This window comes from Astatotilapia calliptera, chromosome 16, assembly GCF_900246225.1.
Source record: "Astatotilapia calliptera chromosome 16, fAstCal1.2, whole genome shotgun sequence".
NCBI lineage: Eukaryota > Metazoa > Chordata > Actinopteri > Cichliformes > Cichlidae > Astatotilapia > Astatotilapia calliptera.
The window spans coordinates 32815178-32836656 of record NC_039317.1 but is presented as its reverse complement, the minus strand read 5'-3'; the positions used below and the strand labels follow the sequence as shown (position 1 = coordinate 32836656).

General features: G+C 41.9%; 1 protein-coding gene across 1 annotated transcript in view; it reads left to right on the top strand.

The window, feature by feature from the left end:
* The window catches only part of pth2ra (parathyroid hormone 2 receptor a), an 80865-nt gene that overhangs the window by 50565 nt on the left and 8821 nt on the right, over positions 1-21479 (top strand). Inside the window, exons 10-11 of the mRNA XM_026144345.1 lie at positions 1930-2024; positions 10173-10311. Of these exons, the coding sequence (XP_026000130.1) occupies positions 1930-2024; positions 10173-10311 (234 nt within the window). The remainder of the gene's footprint in view (positions 1-1929; positions 2025-10172; positions 10312-21479) is intronic.

Sequence of the window (21479 nt, the reverse complement as noted above, 5' to 3'; positions counted from 1 at the left end):
AACTATGCTTTTTCTCTGGTTACAACAAAAACATTTAATTTCTTAATTCCTCTGTTTAATGAGCTGCTAAACACAAACGTTCATATCTGAACTGGCAGAACAGAAAATGAGTCTAGTGTCTGCAGGACTACTGTGCTGTTAAAATGCAGCCTCATATTTACACAGCTTGCAATGATACAGTCAGCTAATTATTTACTGAAAATGTTGGACACATAATTGATATACAACATTATTTTTTTATGTTTTTTGGTAAGTTTATAAGTAAACGAGTATGCTTACAGACACACACAGGCAGTTATAGTAGATTGCATACAGTTGGTGTAAAAAGGACACCCAGCACAAAGAGAAGAGACATCTCATCTCAGTGTTTTTCATTGCTTATAGTGCACAGATGATAGCATTCATAGTTAGCACAGTCAATAATCAGTATTTCTGGAAATGTCTGTGAAGGTTCTCAGTCATCCAGGTCATCGTAGTCAAAGGAGCTTGCAAAGAAAAGCGTCTGGACTTCTTTAAGTTGCTTGAAGACGTTTCACCTCTCATCCAAGAAGCTTCTTCAGTTCTAAGGTCAAATGGGGGGGGAGTCCCAGATATAAACCTAGTGGGAGTTTCCCCCCACAGAGGGACAAAGGACCCCCTGATGATCCTCTAATCGCCTGAGCCAAGGTGGGAAACTGGGCGTGGGTCCCAATCAGCCAGGGTTTCAGGTGAGCTCATTGTGAAACCTGGCCCCACCTTATCATGCGAATTCCTGAGGTCAGATGGCCCAGGATGTGAGTGGGCGTTAAGGCGTCTGGGAAGGGATCTCAAAACTGGATTATAGATGGCAGAGAGTTGGTGTCGTAAACCCCCGCCTCTGTTCAAAGATGGTCGCTCACAGTGGACATAGATGGCTTCTTTCACTCCTCTTTCAAACCATCTGTCCTCTCTGTCCAAAATGTGAACATTGGCATCCTCGAAAGAGTGACCTTTGACCTTAAGATGCAGATGGACAGCTGAGTCTTGTCCTGTGGAGGTGGCTCTTCTAATCCAGTTTTGAGTTCCCTCCACCTTCTCGGATGAAAGGTGAAACGTCTTCAAGTAACTTAAAGAAGTCCAGACGCTTTTCTTTGCAAGCTCTGACTGTTTCTGGAAATGTGATAATATGGCTGTTTGTTGTTTTAGAGCTGAAATTCATCACATGGTCTCATTTTCTGGGTTAAACCTTGGCACATGTTCAACAATTACAATTAGCACAGTCACATTTGTATCAGTTTGTCTGTGTAATGTGTTTATGATACTAAAAAGGAAATATGCAGAAGATAAAGAGTGAACACAAACACTGTAAAATGTATGAACTCACAGGAGGTGTGGGTTTAAGTAAAGTGCTTTGGCTCACTGTTTAATGTCTGGATTATGTCTACGTGTGCAGCGATGCTGGTCTCAAAGTGTTTTATATGGATTCTGAAGCTTATTCAGGCTCATTCAGGTGGTGCATAGTGTCAGACTGAAAGTATTACTAAGTCATTGGTGGCATAAAACATAAGCCTCAATTTGCATGTTTTAAATTACTTTGCTCAAGTCTCATTAAAGTCTCGTAGAGGAAATGACAAAAGTTCCAAAGGAGAAGTTAGTAAGCCTCTAAAGGTATTTTGCTATGATTAATAGACCTACTTCCACACCGTACCTTATGATATACAAAATCAAGTTCTGTAACAAGTGTACAGGTGAACAAGGATTATTAGAAACACACTCGTGCAGTGTACCGAAAGACAGCGAATCAAATCGTGATTCTGGCTGACGTTCTGCACGTCCAGCCCACACAGCCGTCAAGTCTTTGTGTCCTGATCAGAATTAATCACCACTGTAAAAGGTTTCATTTATTTTATGTATATGATACAGTTTCAGCATGTCAAAATATGAAGAGTCTTTGCTTTTCTTCTGTTCCAGCTCAACTTTATTTTGTTTGTGAACATCGTGCGAGTTCTGGCCACTAAAATACGAGAGACGAACGCAGGGCGATACGACACCAGGAAACAGTACAGGTTTGAAATGACTTTTTCTGTAACGCCACTCATTCATCCTGTGCTCAGGGTTGCAGTTTGCTCTAAATGCCTCTGTATGTCACTACTCGTGAATGCTGATGTGCTGATAACTCACCGTTTCACTCCCCAGATGCATCAGTCAGGTGCTGTGTCAGGCTTCTGTCTTGTTTCTTAAGGACATAAGGTTCAGATACTGTCAGTTTGCTTTAGATTGTTATTACTTTAGGCCTGCCACTTTTTCATTTGTCCTCCATTTGTCCAGTTTTCTCATTTCTTTTAAGGAAACTGCACACCATGGTGAGATATGGATATAACGGAGTTCTCAGTTACTAGCTCTTTGGAAATCACTTAATTGGTCAAAGATATAATTTTACGGCTGTCAAACTGTGTTATCTTTTGTATTTCTCATGGAATCAGCTAAAGAAATGCAAACAATTTATGCATCTTTGCAACAGGCTGCTAGTGACAAAGAGCCTAAATGTACAATTTACAAGTGGCTCCAAGTTGCCTGCTGTGTGTCGACACAACACTGGTCCACTGGTTCATCCCCAGAGTTAGAAATATATTAGAAAATGGTCAGATACAAGGGCTGGACTACTCTAGTGTAAGACTACAGTGTGTATGACATGAAATTAAATGGAAAAAAAAAAACATGCCTTTTTTCTTTTTTGATAGCCTTCTGATTGCAGCTCTTAGGACGTGAGGATGAAAGCTTTGAAAATTTTGCAGACAGACAATATTTACTGATTTGCAGTGTTAGGTCTCTACGGAACTAGATTCTCTTATAATGATGTGAATCTGAGCACAACTCTTAACCCCAGCTCAACAGAGCAACAAGTGAAGGATCCACTGATGCAGCATCAAATATTTACTGAGTTTAATTCTCAGTGTGCCAAAATATTACAGACTCCCACAGACCAAAGATGAGCACATTAGTTTATGATGATTGGCCACAGGTATGAGACAGATGGGTTGTATAGAGCGCTCTGTGAATGAATGAATATGATGCTTTATCTACATTAGGGGAAATGCATTGTTCAGTAGCTTTCTAACAGACTCGAGGCTGAAGTAAGGGTGGTTCAGACCACAAACCTTCTATTTAGAAGAAGTTCTAGTCTATGCTTTGACCCACAGCTGATCAACTTATAGAATCTTTTCTACTGACGGCTGTAAAAAAAGTTCTAAATATCTTTGCTGGCAAGCTCAATTCTTTCAGATCAAAATTCAAGTCTTTATCATCTGAGTTTTCTCTGATCTCCTGGACATAGTTTCTCATCTGTCTCTTCTCTAACTAAAATGAATCCTGACAAATTTCATATAAAAGTTCTGCCTGTCACTTTCCCCCCCATGCTGCTCTCAGTTAGCGATCTGTCTCTTTTATCCAGGTGCATTAAATGATTGCTTCAAGACAGCTAGTGTCCTCCCTCTCACAGATACGGCTGTTTTACATAATTACAGTGCATGTTCAAACTTCCCTTCATTTCTGAAATTCTTGAGGAAACCATTTCTCATCAGGCTCGCCAGCCAGTTGACAAGAATATCTGACAAGTTCCAGTTTGGTTTCCATCAAGACCAGAGCAGTAGTGAAAATGAATAATGACATTTTTATACGGTTATACATGCAGCTGTGCTTTTCTGTTTAGACCTAATAACTTCAAAAATCTCCCTTACCTCAGTGAATATTTCATTAGTATTACCCTGAATTTCCTGCCTCTCAGTCCCGTAAAAAGTTTGACTAAAGACGTCAAACTGGTCTCTCCTTGACAATATCAAGTCATCTGCTAAAATCTTTGAATTTTGAACCTCACATCCTTAAGCTCATCTGGTTTTATTTCTTTCATCTAAAAAAACTGCAAAAAAACCCCCCCAAAAAAACTTCTGTTAACCAAAAACATTTAGATTTAGTTCTCACTTTAATGCGCTATCATCTCGATTATTTTAATAGTGGGTTCGCAGAATTATGTACAAAGTCTATGAAATGAGGTGAACTCACAGAAATACACACCATGTGATGTAAATAAAGACAAAAATCAACAAGCTTATTGATGCTGTTACGTCCCCACATGAAAGCTAGGCGAAGAGGGTGGGGGACAGTAACAGTTGGATCCGGGTTGAAATGAAAAGAACACCAGGCAGAGGTAGTTAACACAAAATATCTTTATTATAATCAATTAACTCAATCACATAAATAGTAACAACAGAAGGACACAGCACCGCTGCTTTAATGGTAGATCAGACAGGTCAACCCAAAGAGATGGCGACCACTTAAACAAAGAAAACAACTATAAGGCTCCAACAGAAAAAGACAGCAACGCTGCTATTAACAATAACCAGGCAGGCCACACAAAATAATGGAGGCCACCGTCCCTTAAGGAAAACCACTGCTCAGTTAAGAACTACTCAAAGAGCCACACACGGTGGGGCTGGTCACACACAGCAGGCCTTTTCCACACCTAGACCAGCCTCACACACTGGCCAGCACAGAGGAACTCCACCAAAAGCCTCTCCCACAGCCACACTGCTCTTCTCCAGCTTATATCACCAGCTTATAATTGGTGGTAAACGAGGGCAGATGAGCAGCAGGTGTGTCCTAAAAGGAGAAGGCAGGGGCAGAGAGAGACAGGGGAGGGGCAATAAAGAAGGAGGAGGAGAGGACAACACCACGCCCACACACTCCCACAGCCTCACAGGAAGTAACAGATGCTGTTGTGAAGACAGCTGGAGCTGTTTGGTTCAAATTAATTTTTTATAAAGCGACGAGGAAATGTGGAGAAAAGTGACAGAAATTGTAAGATTTCTGTGCAAAATATGTAACAGTAACTTGATTCTAGCCATCAGCTGTACTCCTCATCCTGGTGGCTGTCAGGGGGATTCCAACACTCGTGTTTAACAAAGTTTGACCACTTTTCTCCAACACGGTCAATCCATTAGCAGCTGGGTAAGGGCTAGACTTGGTGTTCCTAACCTTACTGTTCCTCTGATAACCACCAATGCTCAGCTTCAACCACTAGCAAACAGCTAAACAAACACAAGCTCACTTAGCTTGATAAGCGTGGGTCTGCAATAACGCGGCAACCGCTTACCAGAAAAAACTATTCTTGCAATGAAGATATAATTACAGTGCAATAAAAATTGATCCCGAAACCATAAAAACGTGGGGACTGCCTTGGCTGCTGATCTTCATGGAAAAGAAGGCGATAGTGCTTAATGTGGGGCCAGGGGCTGTTATAGATGGGGTTGGGGTACTCCCGTGTCCACAAAGGGATTGGTCTGTCTCAGGCTCAGATGAGTAAACACACTAACATAAGCACTATATGCCCAACGCAAGCCCCCACCTTAACCTTTAGCAAAGATGTAATACTGGAATATAATTATTCGGGTTGTGAGAACTGAAGTGTCTCCACAAAATTACACACACACACACACACACACACACACACACACACACACACACACTCTCTCTCTTCCACATTTGCAATTATCACCATTTCCCCCCCTGCTGGTGCTGGCGTCAATGTGTCAGATAAAAACCGTATAATTACAGTGTATTATCTGACAGGAGCGTAGCTCTGAATGCCGCTGGCGAGGTCGTTCTGTGTAGATGAACAGACGATTTGTCAGAAAAGATGATAATGATCCAGTAAACTGGAAGCTGAATACACGTCATACACATTTGTTTTATTTGAGTTTTTAAAACTTTTAAACTGAACAATGCAAACATGAGAACACAAAGTGTTTTTCCTCCATTCAGAGTTTCTTATCTAGTTTATCTAGATCTGAGTCATTATTATAGTTATAGTCTACTTTTTAATGTTTAGTCTCCTAGTTTAGTATTTCCGCTGTTTGCTAGTTTATTCATATTTCTCAGTTCTCAGTAATTTGATTCCCTTTCATGTCCACTCTGTCTCTGTGTAGCGTCCCACCTTTTTGAAGTCAGTTTTGTCTTTGTGTTGTTGTTTCCCTTTCTGTGTGTTGAGTTTAAAATTTCACCGTGTCTCCTTCCTCCTCTGTCAGATCCTTGTATTTAGTCTATTCATGTGTTTGTTTGTTATCTTTCCATTTAGTTATTGCCTATCCTGTTCCCTTTGTCTCTTCCACGGGTTTTGTCTTGTCTTGTGAAGTCAGCCATGTCTCTGTTTGTTTACCTTTTTGTCTCAGTGTTTATTTTGATTTTGTTTTGCTTCCCCTGTCTCGTTACTCCTGATTTGTCTCTGCTGTGTCTCCAGCTGTCTCCACTTGTCCTAATCACCTTCCCATATTGTCTCATTCTCCCTTTGTCCCTTGTTGGAACCTGAAGTTATTGAAGTTCCCTTCGTGTTTCTCAGTGTTTTCCGGCCTCAGTATTTTTGCCACTTTAGGTTCCAGTCAGTTTATGTTTGTAGTTTTCCTTTTGTATTTTATGTTTTCCTTATCATTGTATCCCAGTCACCAAAAAGGTAAAAAAACAAAACAAAAAAACCTGCAGAAAAAAATTAAAATCACTTCTAATGTTGTGAAAGAAAACACAAGCAAAACACAATCTAAAATGTACCACTTCTTGAGTTTTGACAAAAAACAAACTAATCAAAAAGTCAGTTACTCTCAACTGAAGAAATGTTTTCCTTACTTTCTGTGCTATAAAGCAATCAAATTACCCTTCCATCTTCCGGTTTCCATTTTCTCTCGTCCTCCTCACCTTTATCTTTGTTTCATTCTCGCTATTTTCTCTAAGTTTCCCCGTTTCTTCCCTTTTCCCATTAATTTTCCCTTTTTAATCCTTTTGGTAGATTTCTTTCAATTAGCTTATTTCTCGGAATCAGACCATTTACACACTCAGACAAAATCACTGAGATAAAAAAAAAAAAGCTAATGGACCACAAGGAGTTCATCTTTCAGCAGGAAAAATTGTTTACACCTTATTTTTCCAGCTCCAAAAAAAGAGGAGATGAGAACCCACACGGCCAAAATCGAAGAATCAAGTAAAAAACTGATTTGATTCTTAGATTTTGACACAAACACGTCCATTAAACTTTGTCTTAGTCATCTTTCTGCTAATCTGTTCCAGCAGTTACGAAAATGGAAATGCAAAAGGGATCTGATGAGAGATTCACATACTGAGATCAACAGTAACATTATAACTAATTAGAACCAAGCTGTGCACTGGTTTCCTCTGCTTTAAATTAAGTGAGCTAATTTTTCCATGCCTCCCTCTGCTTGTCCAGGACAGCGAGGCATTCCCAATCCAACTGAGAGATATAATCTCTCCAGCAGGTCCTGGATCCATCACGACGCCTCCTCTCAGTAGAAAGTGCCTGAAACACGTCATGTAGGAGGGGTCCAGGAGGAATTCAAGTCAGATGCCCAGACCGCCTCAAATGGCTCATTTCAGTGTGGAGGAGCAGCAACGCTCACTCCAAAGTTTAGTCGAGGCACCCTTCAGAGGAAGCCCTTTTCCAGTGCTTGTATCCGCGATGTGATTCTCATGACCGCAGTTGAGAACAGGAACAGAGTCTATATCGACCAGTAAATTAACACCTTTGCGTTCAGGCTCAGCGCTCTCGTCACAGCAACATAATCTGTGGAAAATCAAGGTTTTTTTTCTTTATTTCCACACTCTGCTGTGGCAGTATCACTAAAGACTGGCTCAGCAGACCAGAAACATGATCTGATCATCAGTTGTTTAGGTTGGTACAACTCTGATGTAACTGATGGCTCTGAAAGGCACTTTACATCAGTCAGTGAACACATACCACAGCCAGGGTCGTATGTGCCCCCATGGTAATGCACAGTCCCTTCAGTTATTCATACAGACGAGATCTGAGGAACTGACAAGGCGAGTGAAACAGTTCCATCTGTCTGTATCTGTGTTAGTGCAGTCTAACTGTAGATTATAAGGTTGAATAAATACGTTTGGTGACCATAATTGCAGAACTTCAAAGGATGGCTATGAGGCTGCACGTGGAATTAATCAGTTTATTTGACTGGAACAAACCATGCCAAATATGTGCTGATGAATTTTGAGCAAAAGCCTGCAGTGTCTTCCTGTGAATGCTGTGGGTGGACTAATGAGATGAAACATGAAAAACAAATCTGTTTCATTTTTTTTCTCTAAGGTCACAAAGTTGTTGCTAAAAAAACATTAAACTGGCTGCAGATGATGTCTTTGATCACGCCAAATCTGCCTTTTTACCTCCATGAATGAAGGTTCATTCTTTGTTTTCACATGTCCGGTGCATCGATGTTTTCATGCAGAATATTGTGAGATTTGTTTTTCATTTGATTTAAATGCATACGCATGTTTAGCCTTGTGCCTTAGTCAAATTAAAGTTTTGATTTCAATTTATGCAGCGAAATTGGAAATTTAAGAAACACTGACAAGTTGATTTTTAAAGGGTAATTTTAAAACATTCACAGTAAAACGTTCTTCAGAGACGGAGCATCAGTATTCATTCAGCTCTTTAGTAATTACATTTGGTCCAACCATTTCTATTCTTTGGTCACATTAAAGGAAACGACTGTCTGCTGTTATGATGCATGCACACGAAGTGCAAAGCAAACGTTCACCGTGTAAGTCATGTGAAAACAGTCGTTGGAGTGCTTTTGAACTCTGGCTTTTAACAGCCAATGTTATCCTGAAAACACAACCTTATGCTTGGAATTAAGAAACAGGAACATATTTTAAAAACCACCTCTAAGCCCCATTAATTACAGGATAATATGGGAACACCCACTTTCGTTCTGCAGGGATGTTAGCTGCTCTTAGCTTGCTAGCTTTTGCTTTTTGTTTTGTTGTTGTTTTTTCGTACAGGAAATTCAAAATGATGTGCATGTGACAACTTCGACTACTGCATAATATTTCTGTCACAGATGAAAAGCGAAGTTATAACTGCGATCCTGGCACGAGCCACACCAACACACTACAGCACATTAGGAGAAATCCTCAAAGCTCAAGGATTTCTCCTGTATTTCCAGCCTTTTATGCATCTTGTCAGAAAGTTTTAAATTCATCGCATGATCTAATTTACTGTGACGTTCAAACTGCTCCTCTGTTGCAGACTGTAGCAATCTTTTGCTGGAGTTGTTGTGCCCATTTCCCCCCGGGGGTGTACAAGGGACAACAGAAATTTAATAGGCTGCAAACTTGCTCCTCACTTTCCAGGATGAGTCATTACATGAAGTTCTCATCTGAGCTTAAAGGCAGTTTAGACATTTCAGTGTGTTTTTCAGGCCAAAGGCAGTACAATCCAAAACAAGTCAGATGGTCTCATAAATGAAAAGCATGGAACTGATCCCTGAGCAGTATATTCCTTGGAGGTCTGTACTGTTTAATGAGCGTGTGCACTGGCACTACATTTGTGTGTGCACATGTGTTTCAGCTTGCTGGCATAAGTCAACTTTAACACAGTATTTGTTTTGATGTTCATTTACTTTATTAAATGCTTGAGAGTGAAACTGTGCACACTTCAGTGCCGTTGTTGATGAGCTGATGATGGACTGCAGTTAGCCGTCTGCAGTGACTGGAACGTGTATTTGTTCATATTGCTAAGACTATGAGGTACTTCCCGCTTTTATAAAGCATTCATAAAGCTGTCAGTTTGATTTCTAGTCAGTGAGCTCAAAAACAACAGGTCAAATACATGCCCACCAGGAAATAGTCCCAACAGAACAGAAGTAATTTTATCTGATGCATTCAAACATCTGTCACTTTTTGATTTAGACGAACGGTAACTAACGGGATTCTCACTGAAGCCAGAAGTGGAGACTGAAGCTTGTTATATGCTCTGGGAAACGGAGTCCCAGAGTTTGCTTAAAATCATTTATTTTGCACGTTCTCCCAAGACTGAGCCTAAATGATAAACTGAAAAAGTATACTTTAGTTCTGCAGTCTAGTTACCTTGCTTAATTAACATTCCCCGAGCAACAAGTTTGAAAACCTGTCCTGTACTTTTGTATTCGAGCCAGGAGAATTAGCTTAGCTTGTGTGAAGAATAGATGCTTGGCAATTTAAAAAAAAATCACTGCCAATTCTGCATCCAGAGAAAGTATTAACCTGGCAAACATCAAACTAATTTGCCGCTAGTTAAGCCGTACACTGTAACGATGGCTGCTTTCAGTCACTTCGATATGAAAACTAGAACCTCTGTCTTGTGTGTGTGTGTGTCCTCGCAGGAAACTGGCAAAGTCCACTCTTGTGCTCGTGCTGGTGTTCGGCATCCACTACATCATCTTCGTTGGGATGCCTCATACATATCAGGGACCAAGCTGGGAAATCCGAATGTACTGTGAGCTGTTTTTCAACTCATTTCAGGTACTTTCTGTGTTACACAACATGTTATGAGCGCTTCGCATCCGCTTCTTCCTGTGAAAAATGCACCGAGCAGCAAACACACCTGCACCAGGTCATTTTGCTCAGACTTTTGGCGATCCATGAAGGGAATGCAATTTTGGTGCACAGAGCAAATGCATTTTTCCTGGTCGCTTGGACTTGCTTAGCATTGGACCTGCTCCATAATATTTTGGCCACTTTAACTAAAAAACAAAAACATTTTGTTTTCCTAACTTTTGCACTTTTCTTTTGTTTGTGGAAACTTTCAGCCGGTCAGTCCAAGCATTATTTGGCAAGTTAATGAGAGACTATTTAAAACTGTGCAGTTGCCGACAGCTAGAGGGGGCCTACAATGAACATCGTTTATTTACACTGGTACACACAAGCTCTTTATATCTATTCCAAGGTCACAGGCATCTGTTCCATCTGCTGCCTAAATAAACACGTGTAAAACCACAATTGCACAGCGAGTAGTGAAAGCATCAAGCAAGCGACTTTACTCATGAGCTTATCCAGTTTGGCAGCTTTTAATAATGATTCCACTCTTTCCAAGCCAAATCAGCAGGTGTCTTGGGTACTGACACATTTCAAACGACTCGCCACAAATCCATAGAAACCAATCAATTAACAGTAACACCAGTGCTCCTGCATTTTTAATTACAGTACTGTTAGACGTGTCTCGGCAGTAACGATGTGAGTGACAGGGATTGTAGAGATTTTACAGTGCTCCCTGAACCAAGAGGCTTGTACGGCCACAGCGGCTCTAAAGATTTAGCATTTAGAAAAGCCTTTAATTACTGCTGTCGCACTGTAGTAGCATTTAAAAGCAGATCATTATAGATTTTTCTGCGGCCAAATAAAAATAAGCACTGTTACACACACACAGAAGAGTAGATTTCTTTAAGCTTGCTGACACGCCAAAGAATATTCAAAAGGGAATTCATCTTATTTGCCTCTGCTAGTGTAAATAAAGTGTAATCGAACTGCCGTGTTCATGTCTTGGATGTAATCTGAGTAACAATAACTTACTGAGCATCTTCTAGATCAGGGGTGCCCGATCCCAGTCCTTGAGAGCTTCCGTCCTGCAGCTTTTAGATGCATTCTTGCATCCTTCAGTTACTTTTCTGAAAGTGACTGAGTCGTGGATATTTTATCACTTACACGTCAACTAGTCAGCTCAATTATTACATTTTTCATGTCATGGATCGGGATGGCCCACAATTATCTTCTCTAAATGCCTCTGGGTGACTGTCAGTGAAGCGCCTTCATAATGACTCTTGAGTGCTGCCTAAATTTAAATGAGCAGTTATAATTATATGTAAGTGGGGTTGAGCCCTGTACTGGGTGTGAACTAGATTAACTAACATACATGAACAGAGTTTATTTTCAGCTTGGCATGAATAATCAGCGAACATGTTACCAAAATGTTTATGCCATACATGCGTAAGCTACTGTTTGAAAAAGCTGAAACGTTATGCTTCAGCATAATAAATAAATAAATAAATAATAATGAATAAATGAGGCCTTTCATTGAAAAAAATTAAAATGCACGAAACCTTGTGTAATTTTTACTGCCTGAGTTCATTTTAGTCATATGTACTCTAAAAGTAAGTACAGAAAGGAAAACATGGTTTTAAAGGTCACTATACAAAATTTACGGTATTTTCCTACATTTGGTTTTCGCTGGTCGCCTGCGCTGAGATGATGTCGTTTTCATAATTCGTAGTTTCTTTGAACCAGTTTCAATTAAGTTTACACTTAAGTGTTCTGCAAATTATCCACTGTCTTTTAAGTATTTTATAATAACTGACCTTCAGGCACATTTACTTAAGTTTTTTATTAACCAGTCAAGCATTTAATACGATGAACATTCAACACTCGAGAACTTCTGAAAGTCGTGTAATAAAAGGTCTTTGTGGTAAAGGTGCTCGGTCTTCTCTCTGAGGCCACTGATTGCTGAGCAGTGTCACAGGAAGTTATATAGCAGACACAATGTGCAATTAACAAGAACGAAAGAAAATAACAGCTGACAGAGTGAACATGATGCCGTCTTAATGTGAAATGTTGCTGTCATCAGATTAAAAATGATCCTGTAGTTTAAAAAAAACCTGACAGTTAAATATCGAGGTTAAAGATACGTAAATCATTTTGTTTTTTATTAACATTTTACACAACTTGAAAGGAAAAATTAAATAAATTTGTAAGCAAAAAACCTAAATAGATGATGTAAATGTCAGCTTTAATGTTACTCTGATTTACCAGCAGAACAAAATAGACTGTCATTCCTATAATAAGTACTTTCCTTCACGTAACACCACATTGTTTTATATTTATTAAAAAAATAAACCCAGAAGACACTCATGAATAATTCTGTGTCTTTTAAAGGTGCATAGTCAGCGTAGGTGCAGGGTAAGCAAAAGGGAGCCAGTCTCAGTACCAAAGTCAAGCTTAGGTAGACGTGACTGTGCAAGGAGTAAGTTTAACAATCGTGGTTTCAGAGTCATTATTCAAAAATAGGAATATATAGCAAGTTCACAAAACTGTGACAGTAACTTCAGAGCACAGAGGCTTCACAAACAGGAAGCATGACTCTTTAACTTTGTTTACTTTGTAGTTTCGTAACCTTTTCATGGCTGGCGGTGGCTGCGATTAGACGCAATAGGCTTTCAGGTCGTCTGTTTGCCCATCCCAGGCTTGTGGATACAATATCTCAGGAATGCCTTTGGGGAATTTCTTAGCATTTGGCACAAACTTTGACTTGGCCTCCAGGATGACATGGTTACAATTGAATTTGACTGCAACTTCAGTGGTTGGCAGAGTCATTCAAACGCAATGCGGCATTTCTAATTTACAGAATAAAGGATATGTGTGTAGAGCAGGTTTTAAAGGGTAAAGAGAAAGGAAGCGTGTGGAACATTGTATCAGCTGCCTGTGGGAACATTGTTCTACCTTACTAATAAATGGACCCCAAAAGCTCTGATCCATGTTTGATAATGTGCAGCTACATCCTTAAATAGTAGGGGGCCATATTCAACCAACCAGTATAACCAAGACATTTTAATAATTTCTTTTTTTTAATTAGGCTGATGTGTGCACCTATGCCAGCTGAAGCCAAAAACAAACAAACACCATGCTTGAATTTGTGATGGGATCCAAAGATGCAACAAAAACACAATTTTCTGCCAAAATGAGCACAAAAATTACGCACTGCCCCCCGATGAGCCAAATAACCCTCAGCTGCATCACTCCATCCACCTCAGCATCCACCTCAGCATCCACCGCAGCACGAGCGCATTTATTTGAAGCCACAATATTATCATGGAGACAAAAATTGCTCTGAATGTGTAAATTAAACACATTCACTCGAAAACATTACTTGTTATTGCATTTATCCATGTAAATACTCTAAAAAAAAAAGTAAACCCTTAGATAAAAAATAAAGTTAAGCTACATGCAGATGTAAGGACAGATGCTAAGTGTCATTTGTATGGAAGTGATGTCTGGACAGGTGCTAAGCAACCCACAGGGCTAGATTAACCTGCTGAGAGGCCCTGGGGTGGAAGTTATCTGCCAAGCTCTTACTCACCTCAGTTCCTCCAATTCTCTTTTGCATGGATGAGTGCTCCCAGACTCCAGGTTTGGTATGATTGGTTTTGCAAGTGACAATTAATTTAAAAAATGCATTTACAAAGATGCACTCAAGCACATTAGTGTAGTGATAAAGGCCTGAAGTGTAATGGATTTTTTGGAGTTAACCCATTGCCCTTGTGAGGTGTCACTGGATCAGAAGGCCTGGGAAAAGTTTAGTCACAGTAAGGAGAGTATGATGACCTCTGTTTGCTGATAGTGCTGAGCTTTCTGGCTTTACGAAAGGTAACAAGGACACCCCACCTGCTTTTAGATATTTAATTACAAGTAAAGCTCTTAATCTTTGATTTCAGGTGTTTTCAGTCTCATTCCTACAAGTGTATAAAATCAAGCACCTAGCCATGCTGTCTGCCTTTGCAAACATTGTTCTAAAGAGCTCATTGAATTGAAGCTGTGCTGTAATGGGATGCCGCTGTTGGCTGTAGCTCAGGTGGTAGAGTGGGTGACCTACTCACCGGAAGGTTGGTGGTTTGATCCCAGTCTGCTCTAGTCTGCATGCCAAATATCTTTATTATCCCCACGCTCCGATGCATCCATCGGAGCATGAATGCGAGTGAATATTAGATAGAAGCACTAAAAAACATACATACATAAAGTACATAAAGTGCTTGTGTGATTGGGTGAATGCACAAGTTGTATAACGCACTGAGTGCTCAGTGAGAGTAGAAAAGCGCTATATAAGAACCAGTCCATTTACCAGCCCATTCACTGTTTCAACAACTCTTACAAATATCAATGTTCCTTCTCTGGCATTAACATTAGCACAAACACTGTCCACCAGGAGCTTCATGGTATCGGCTTCTATGGCAGAGCAGCAGTGCATTGCATAGGTGGCGCGCTGCTTTAGTCCATGCAGTCTGTCAGGAAGGTTTTGGTAGAAGAGCATTTATGAAACTGATACAACGTCCTACAACCACACCTGTAGGCACGTATCTTCAGTCATTCTCCTTGACATTATCGATATTACCCCCAGGTTCATTTTGAGACGACATCAACAGATCTCCTGTAGCGTCACATTTCCTTAATATTACGTTAAGTACATGTAAAACTTATGGGCAGTACACACCTGCAAAAAAACAAACAAAAAAAACAGTAGATGGACATCCATCCATCCGTTTGGGTTGTCATAGGGAACATCATGGACCGTCTGTCAGACAGACAGATGACCGTTCACACCTAAGCCTGATTTACAATCACCAATTAACCTAACATGCATGTCTCTGGAGTGTGGGAGGAAACTACACAAGCCTCAGCCAGTCAGTCGATTCAAACTGGGCACCTATGGAAACTTTATTCCCATTCCTCCAAGTTATTCCTGCATTTGTATGTCAGCACAGCAGATTTTACACTGAAATAGCAGATGCTCTCACTCATTGTTGTGTCAGGGTCTTGCAGTGCAGTGTAGTAACACTATTAGCTGCACTATATTATTTTCTGGCTTAATATTTCCACTTCTGGAAATATTAAGCGACCATGGCTCAGGGGGTTGGGAAGCGTATCTGTGACGCCCACAAGTGTATGGTCACAATTGTAATTTTGTTGTGAATTGTTTTTGATGTAAAAGACCTGATTTTATGGTGGTATTGCACTTTTCATTTAGCGTTATGGACAATGTAATTGCGTGGCATTGCCACAAGGGGGAGATAGTGGTGAGTGCGATAGGCTGTTGCAACGCGTCTCGGCCTCAGACGAGGAAGAGCCTGCAGACCGAACGCAACTGATGTCTCCTGTCTCTGCTTTTCTGTTAAAAAAACAGGTCAGTAGTTCAAGTTTGCTCACCACAATGTACATATAAAGGCAAGAAACCTTTTTCTGTCTTAGTTTAAAGACCGCAAATGTTGTGAGAGAGTGTGTTTTCACTGATTGAGAGAAAGCTAACTATACCGCCATTTGTAATGGCAGCCGCCATTTCACTCGTAGTCTAAATAGGCAGCTGGTCTTATTATCTGTTTTATTTTGTGACAAATGGAGCTCTTAGACACTTCTTTTATCCTGGCATTATTGGAAGTTACAGTTGATTAGGACCTACCCAGTTCTTATGTGTCAAATGTAAATAGTCTGATGTATACTGTTTGTGGATGATTGTGAACTGTTTGTGAGCAAGGGAAGAATATTTTTGTTTATTGGTTACAAATGTAATATATTGTTTGAATCTGTTAAAGTATAAGAAAAGTATAAAGGTGACATAAGCGGGTTAATTGCAGTGTTAGTGGTGCTGCACAGAAATGTTTTGATGCTGAAATGCAGTAAAATTGGTTACAGATTTATTGTAAATAAGGACGTTCATATACAATGATTATTTTGTAAGTTTATTCTTGTGAGAGTGCAAGGTAACCAAAAGGGTTTGAGCTATGGACCTAATTGAATGTTTGTGTTGTTAAAAGCGAAATGTGTGTGTCTAAATGAAAAGAAAAGGACGTTGTTAAACTCTGTTAATAAATCAGACGAGGAAGAGCCTGCAGACCGAACGCAACTGATGTCTCCTGTCTCTGCTTTTCTGTTAAAAAAACAGTTTAAAAACAGACCCCATCGAAGGCCTGTAACATAATTTTGGTGGCCCGTACGGGGATCAGCATGCTACGTGGGTGACTGCTGATCCTTTAATCAACGAACCAGAGACAGCCATCACAGGGCAGGCGTGTTGGAACAGCAGACGTGCAACTGAGGCAGCAGCGGGACCTGTGTCGAGGAGGGGAACCCCTGCTGGAGAGGTGACGGGCTGCGTGTTTGAGCTGACTGCACTGTGAGGAGTGCTAGCCAAAAGACACAGAATGGAGGACAGTGAAAGAAAAGAACTGGCTTGGCAGATCAGAAAGAGTCTTTATGCACTGACAGCAGAGGAACTCTTCCAGATTGCTACAAACATCACACCAGTACCTGATGTGGACCCCGCAAGTGTAAGACGTGGTGATGAGGAAAGTTGTTTTGATTATGTTTGTGCTTATCTACGCTGTAAGACATTGCTTGACTTAGAGGATCAGGGGTTTTCACACCTACTGCTGTTGAAAGATGCTATTATTCATCTCATTGATAGTCATGCCGCTGAAGTATCTCACCCTGTAGTCTCAGAGGAAAATGTTGTTACTCTCACAACACTTAAGCACCCGGAACAGAGTGATGTACTTACCTCAGCTATATTGCCTCTTGAGTCTGTTAATCCACAAATAACAGAGTATGAAATGCTAAAGGCTAACTACGAGGCACTTGGTAAAAAGTTAGCAGATTTACAAGTGACATCTGCAACACAAGACACACCCACCCCCACTATTACACAGTCACTCCAGCCTCGAGCTGAGAGCGTGACAAACAGCCGTTCCACCACAGACATGCGACAATCTAAGCCTGATCACATGGTTTCCCTAAGAGACCTGCCATTTTTGCAACGCAGAGAGTTTAAAGTACATGGTGGTCAGGTTGGGGACATTGCATCTGACATTAGCTACCATGGACTGTGTAAGCAGATTGAGGAGGGGCTCAAGGTGAAGCACACAGAGGGAGAGATCATTCAAGGTGTGCTCCGTATTATCAAGCCTGGACAGTTTAAGGACATGTTGATCAGTAAAGATGACTTGACCCTCATTGAACTCAAAAGCTTACTACGTTCACACCTGAGTGAGAAGAGTGGGAGTGAGTTATTTCAGGAATTGTTGAGCACTAAGCAACATGACCATGAAACTCCACAACAGTTCCTCTACAGGATGATTGGACTGAAGCAGAAAGTCATGTTTGCATCCAGGCAGGATAACATGGACGTTGCGTATGAGACACGTACGATCCAAAATGTATTTCTACGCACCATTCATCAAGGTCTTCTACCAAAATATAGTGACATTCGTAATGAACTCAAGCCACTACTATCAGACTACAGTGTGTCAGATGAAGCCTTGATAAGGCAAGTGAACAAAGTGTCAAGCGAAGAGAGTGAGCGACAGCGAAGACTGGGATATTCCACTCGACAAAAGGTAACACATGCTCATACTGCTCAACTTGAACCTGCCAAAGACACTGAAATGACTGACTGTAAATCTAAGAGTAAGAATAAAGTCATAGAAGAGCTGGCTGCGAAGGTGGAAACCCTGACCAAAGTGGTTGAGTCTCTCACAGCCAGTCAGGCTCGTGAACCCACTTGTCAGTGTGCACACCCAAAGCAGAAGCCCAGACAAACTGCAAAACAGTATGGCTGTCCCAAGTGTATTGAAAGTGGGGCTACTTCATGCACTCATTGTTTTATCTGTGGGGAGACAGGTCACAGGGCAGTGGGATGTCTCAAACGAAGCCAACCCAGAAGCTCTAGTTGGCCTCCTGCTGATACACACACGCCCAGAACCAGTGGACAGCCAGACCCAAAATCACGAGGTATGTGCTCAGAAGAGTTTGCTCATGTCAGAAGTAGTTGGGCGACCCTTCCAACAAAAAATGCAGACACAGGGGCAAGTGAGAGAGTGGCACAGCTTGTTGGAAAAAAATGTAAAATCAAGTGTTACATTCATAGCTTTGCAGTGGACTGTTTATTGGACACAGGTGCACAAGTGAGTCTCATTGATCGCCAGTGGGCAAAAACCTACCTCTCTGACCACAAACTCCGGCCACTGACAGAACTTATTGGAGATAAGGCTCTTAGTGTGCTTGGTGTTAATGGCCAGCCATTACCCTACGACGGCTGGGTGGGCGTGATGGTGAGTCTCCCAGAGAATAGTGACCCAAACTTGACTGTACAAGTCCCCTTTTTAGTAAGCAGTGTGCCCATGGACTGCCCCCTGATTGGTTTCAATGTAATTGAACAGCTGATACTGGGGCCAAATGCTAGTACAAACCTCATACCCACCATTGTGAGCCTCCTGCGCAGCGCGATGAACCTCCAGGATGACACAGCGACGGCACTGGTCAACTTCATCCAGACCAAGCTTACCAGTGATAACGTGGTCAGCCAGAGTGTCCTAAAAGTGGGCCTGTATGATGTAGTAATCCCGGCTGGTCAAGTTAAGTATGTTAAGTGTAAAGTCTCCTCTACAGTTGACATGTCCAACCCCCTCGTGCTCTTTGAACCAACTGAGAGCAACCCACAACTGCAACAGCTTGATATTGGCAACAGCCTCCTCACAGTTTGTGATGCCAGAGTCCCATATGTCAAAGTACCTATTGGCAACCACACTAAGCATGATGTGACCCTCACCGGCAGAGCAGCCCTTGGAACTATTGAACCAATAGCAGGAGTCGTACAAACTGACTTACCAAACCTCAATGAGCCCAAAGTGACTCAAGATGTCGACTCTGATGTATCTCAAATACCCCAGCAGGGCGGTGAAGATCAAGCAACACAGGAATGGGATCCACCTGTTGATGTTAGCCACCTGACTGAAGACCAACAATCTGTGGCCAAGAAAATGTTAAGGGAAGAGTCAGGGGCTTTTGCACGTGATGAGAATGACATGGGGTGCATTCCCAGCTTGGAAATGACAATAACACTCAAAGACACAACCCCAATTCAGAAATCGTACACCTCAATTCCAAAACCCCTCTATAAGGAGGTTAAAGAGTATATTGAGGACCTCTTGGCAAGAGGATGGATTGTAAAGTCTAGATCCCCTTACTCTGCGCCAATAGTTTGTGTGCGGAAAAAGGATGGCTCCCTAAGGCTCTGTATCGACTACCGTCTCCTGAACCAGCGCACAGTACCTGATCGCCACCCATTACCAAGAATCCAGGACCTCATTGACACCTTGGGAGGGTACAACTGGTTCTCCATTTTGGACCAGGGAAAAGCCTATCACCAGGGCTTTATAGCAGAAGGATCCCGCCATCTGACTGCATTCATCACCCCCTGGGGCCTTTATGAATGGGTGCGAATTCCCTTCGGTCTTACCAACGCACCTGCTGCATTCCAACGCAGTATGGAAGAAATGCTGGCTCCCCTTCGGGATGAGTGCTGCATTCCATACTTGGATGACATCTTGTGCTACGCCAAGACTTTTGAGGAACATGTGGAAGGGCTGAGGAAAGTCTTGAGAGCCCTGCAGAACTACGGAGTCAAACTCCGGCCGACAAAATGTGACCTATTTAAAAGAGAAGTGAGGTATGTTGGGCGCTTAGTGTCAGCTGAAGGAGTACGCATTGACCCAAAAGATCTCGAGGCAGTGTACGCCCTGAAAAAGGAGACACCTGCCACAGTGGGAGATGTGAGGAGGATTGCTGGGTTCCTGAGTTACTATCGCTCATATATCCAGGATTTCTCGAGAATAGCAAAACCCATCTATGAGCTTTTGCAACCCAAGAAAACCAAAGAGGAGCATCTTCTGGGGAAGGTTACAGGACAGAAGGGGAAAGGCGCACAGTTACCATCCAAAACACCAGTTGAGTGGGCAGAGAAGCACCAGGGTGCCCTGTGTAAGTTGATTGATATGTTGGTAAACCCCCCTGTACTTGCCTACCCGGATTTTGAGCTTCCCTTCGTCCTTCATACAGACGCATCTGATAAAGGACTTGGGGCCGTTCTCTACCAACATCAGAGTGGGAAGCTAAGAGTGATTGGATACGGCTCCCGAACACTGACACCGGCTGAAAAGAATTACAGACTCCACTCGGGCAAGCTTGAGTTTCTCGCCCTCAAGTGGGCTGTCTGCGAGAAGTTCAGGGATTACTTGTTCTATGCCCCGTATTTTACCATCTACACAGACAACAATCCCTTAACTTATGTCATGAGTACCGCCAAGTTGAATGCGGTTGGGTTCAGATGGGTGGGAGAGCTATCAGATTTCAGGTTTGATATAAGGTACAGACCTGGCAAAGTAAATGTTGACGCAGACACCCTGTCGAGGAGTCCCCTTGACATTGACAGATACGTCACTGAATGTACAAAAGAGCTCTCCAAAGAAGCTGTTGCCGCTACTTGGGAGGGATGTGGAGCAGGCAAGCATGGAGATGTCGCATGGATCGCTGCTCTGGTTTTAGCGCAAGGTGACCAGCTTGAACCAGTAATCCAAGAAATGGTCACGCCCATCAATTTGGATGAACTACAAAGGGCTCAAAGAGCAGATCCTGCGATAGGTGAGATCATGAAAATGAAAGACTCAGATCAAAAGCTGACAGATGACATGAGACGGAATGTGAGAGGTCCGGCAAGGAAAATGATGCATGAGTGGACAAAGCTGAGCTTAGAAGACGGAGTTCTGTATCGTAAGACTGCAGAAAAGCGCCAACTAGTCTTACCAGCTAGCTTCAAATCCCTGGTCCTGAAACATCTGCATGATGACATGGGGCATGTCGGGGTAGAAAGAGTTCTCAGCCTGGCGAGGCAACGGTTCTACTGGCCATACATGAGGCGAGACATCGAAGCCTATGTCACCCGGCAGTGTCCGTGCATCAAACAGAAGAAACCGGTGACACATGTCCGAGCTCCCATGTCCAGCATTACCACAAGCTCACCAATGGAATTGGTTTCAGTTGATTACCTCCACTTAGAGCCAAGCAGGGGCGGATATCAGTATATCCTAGTTGTGGTAGAC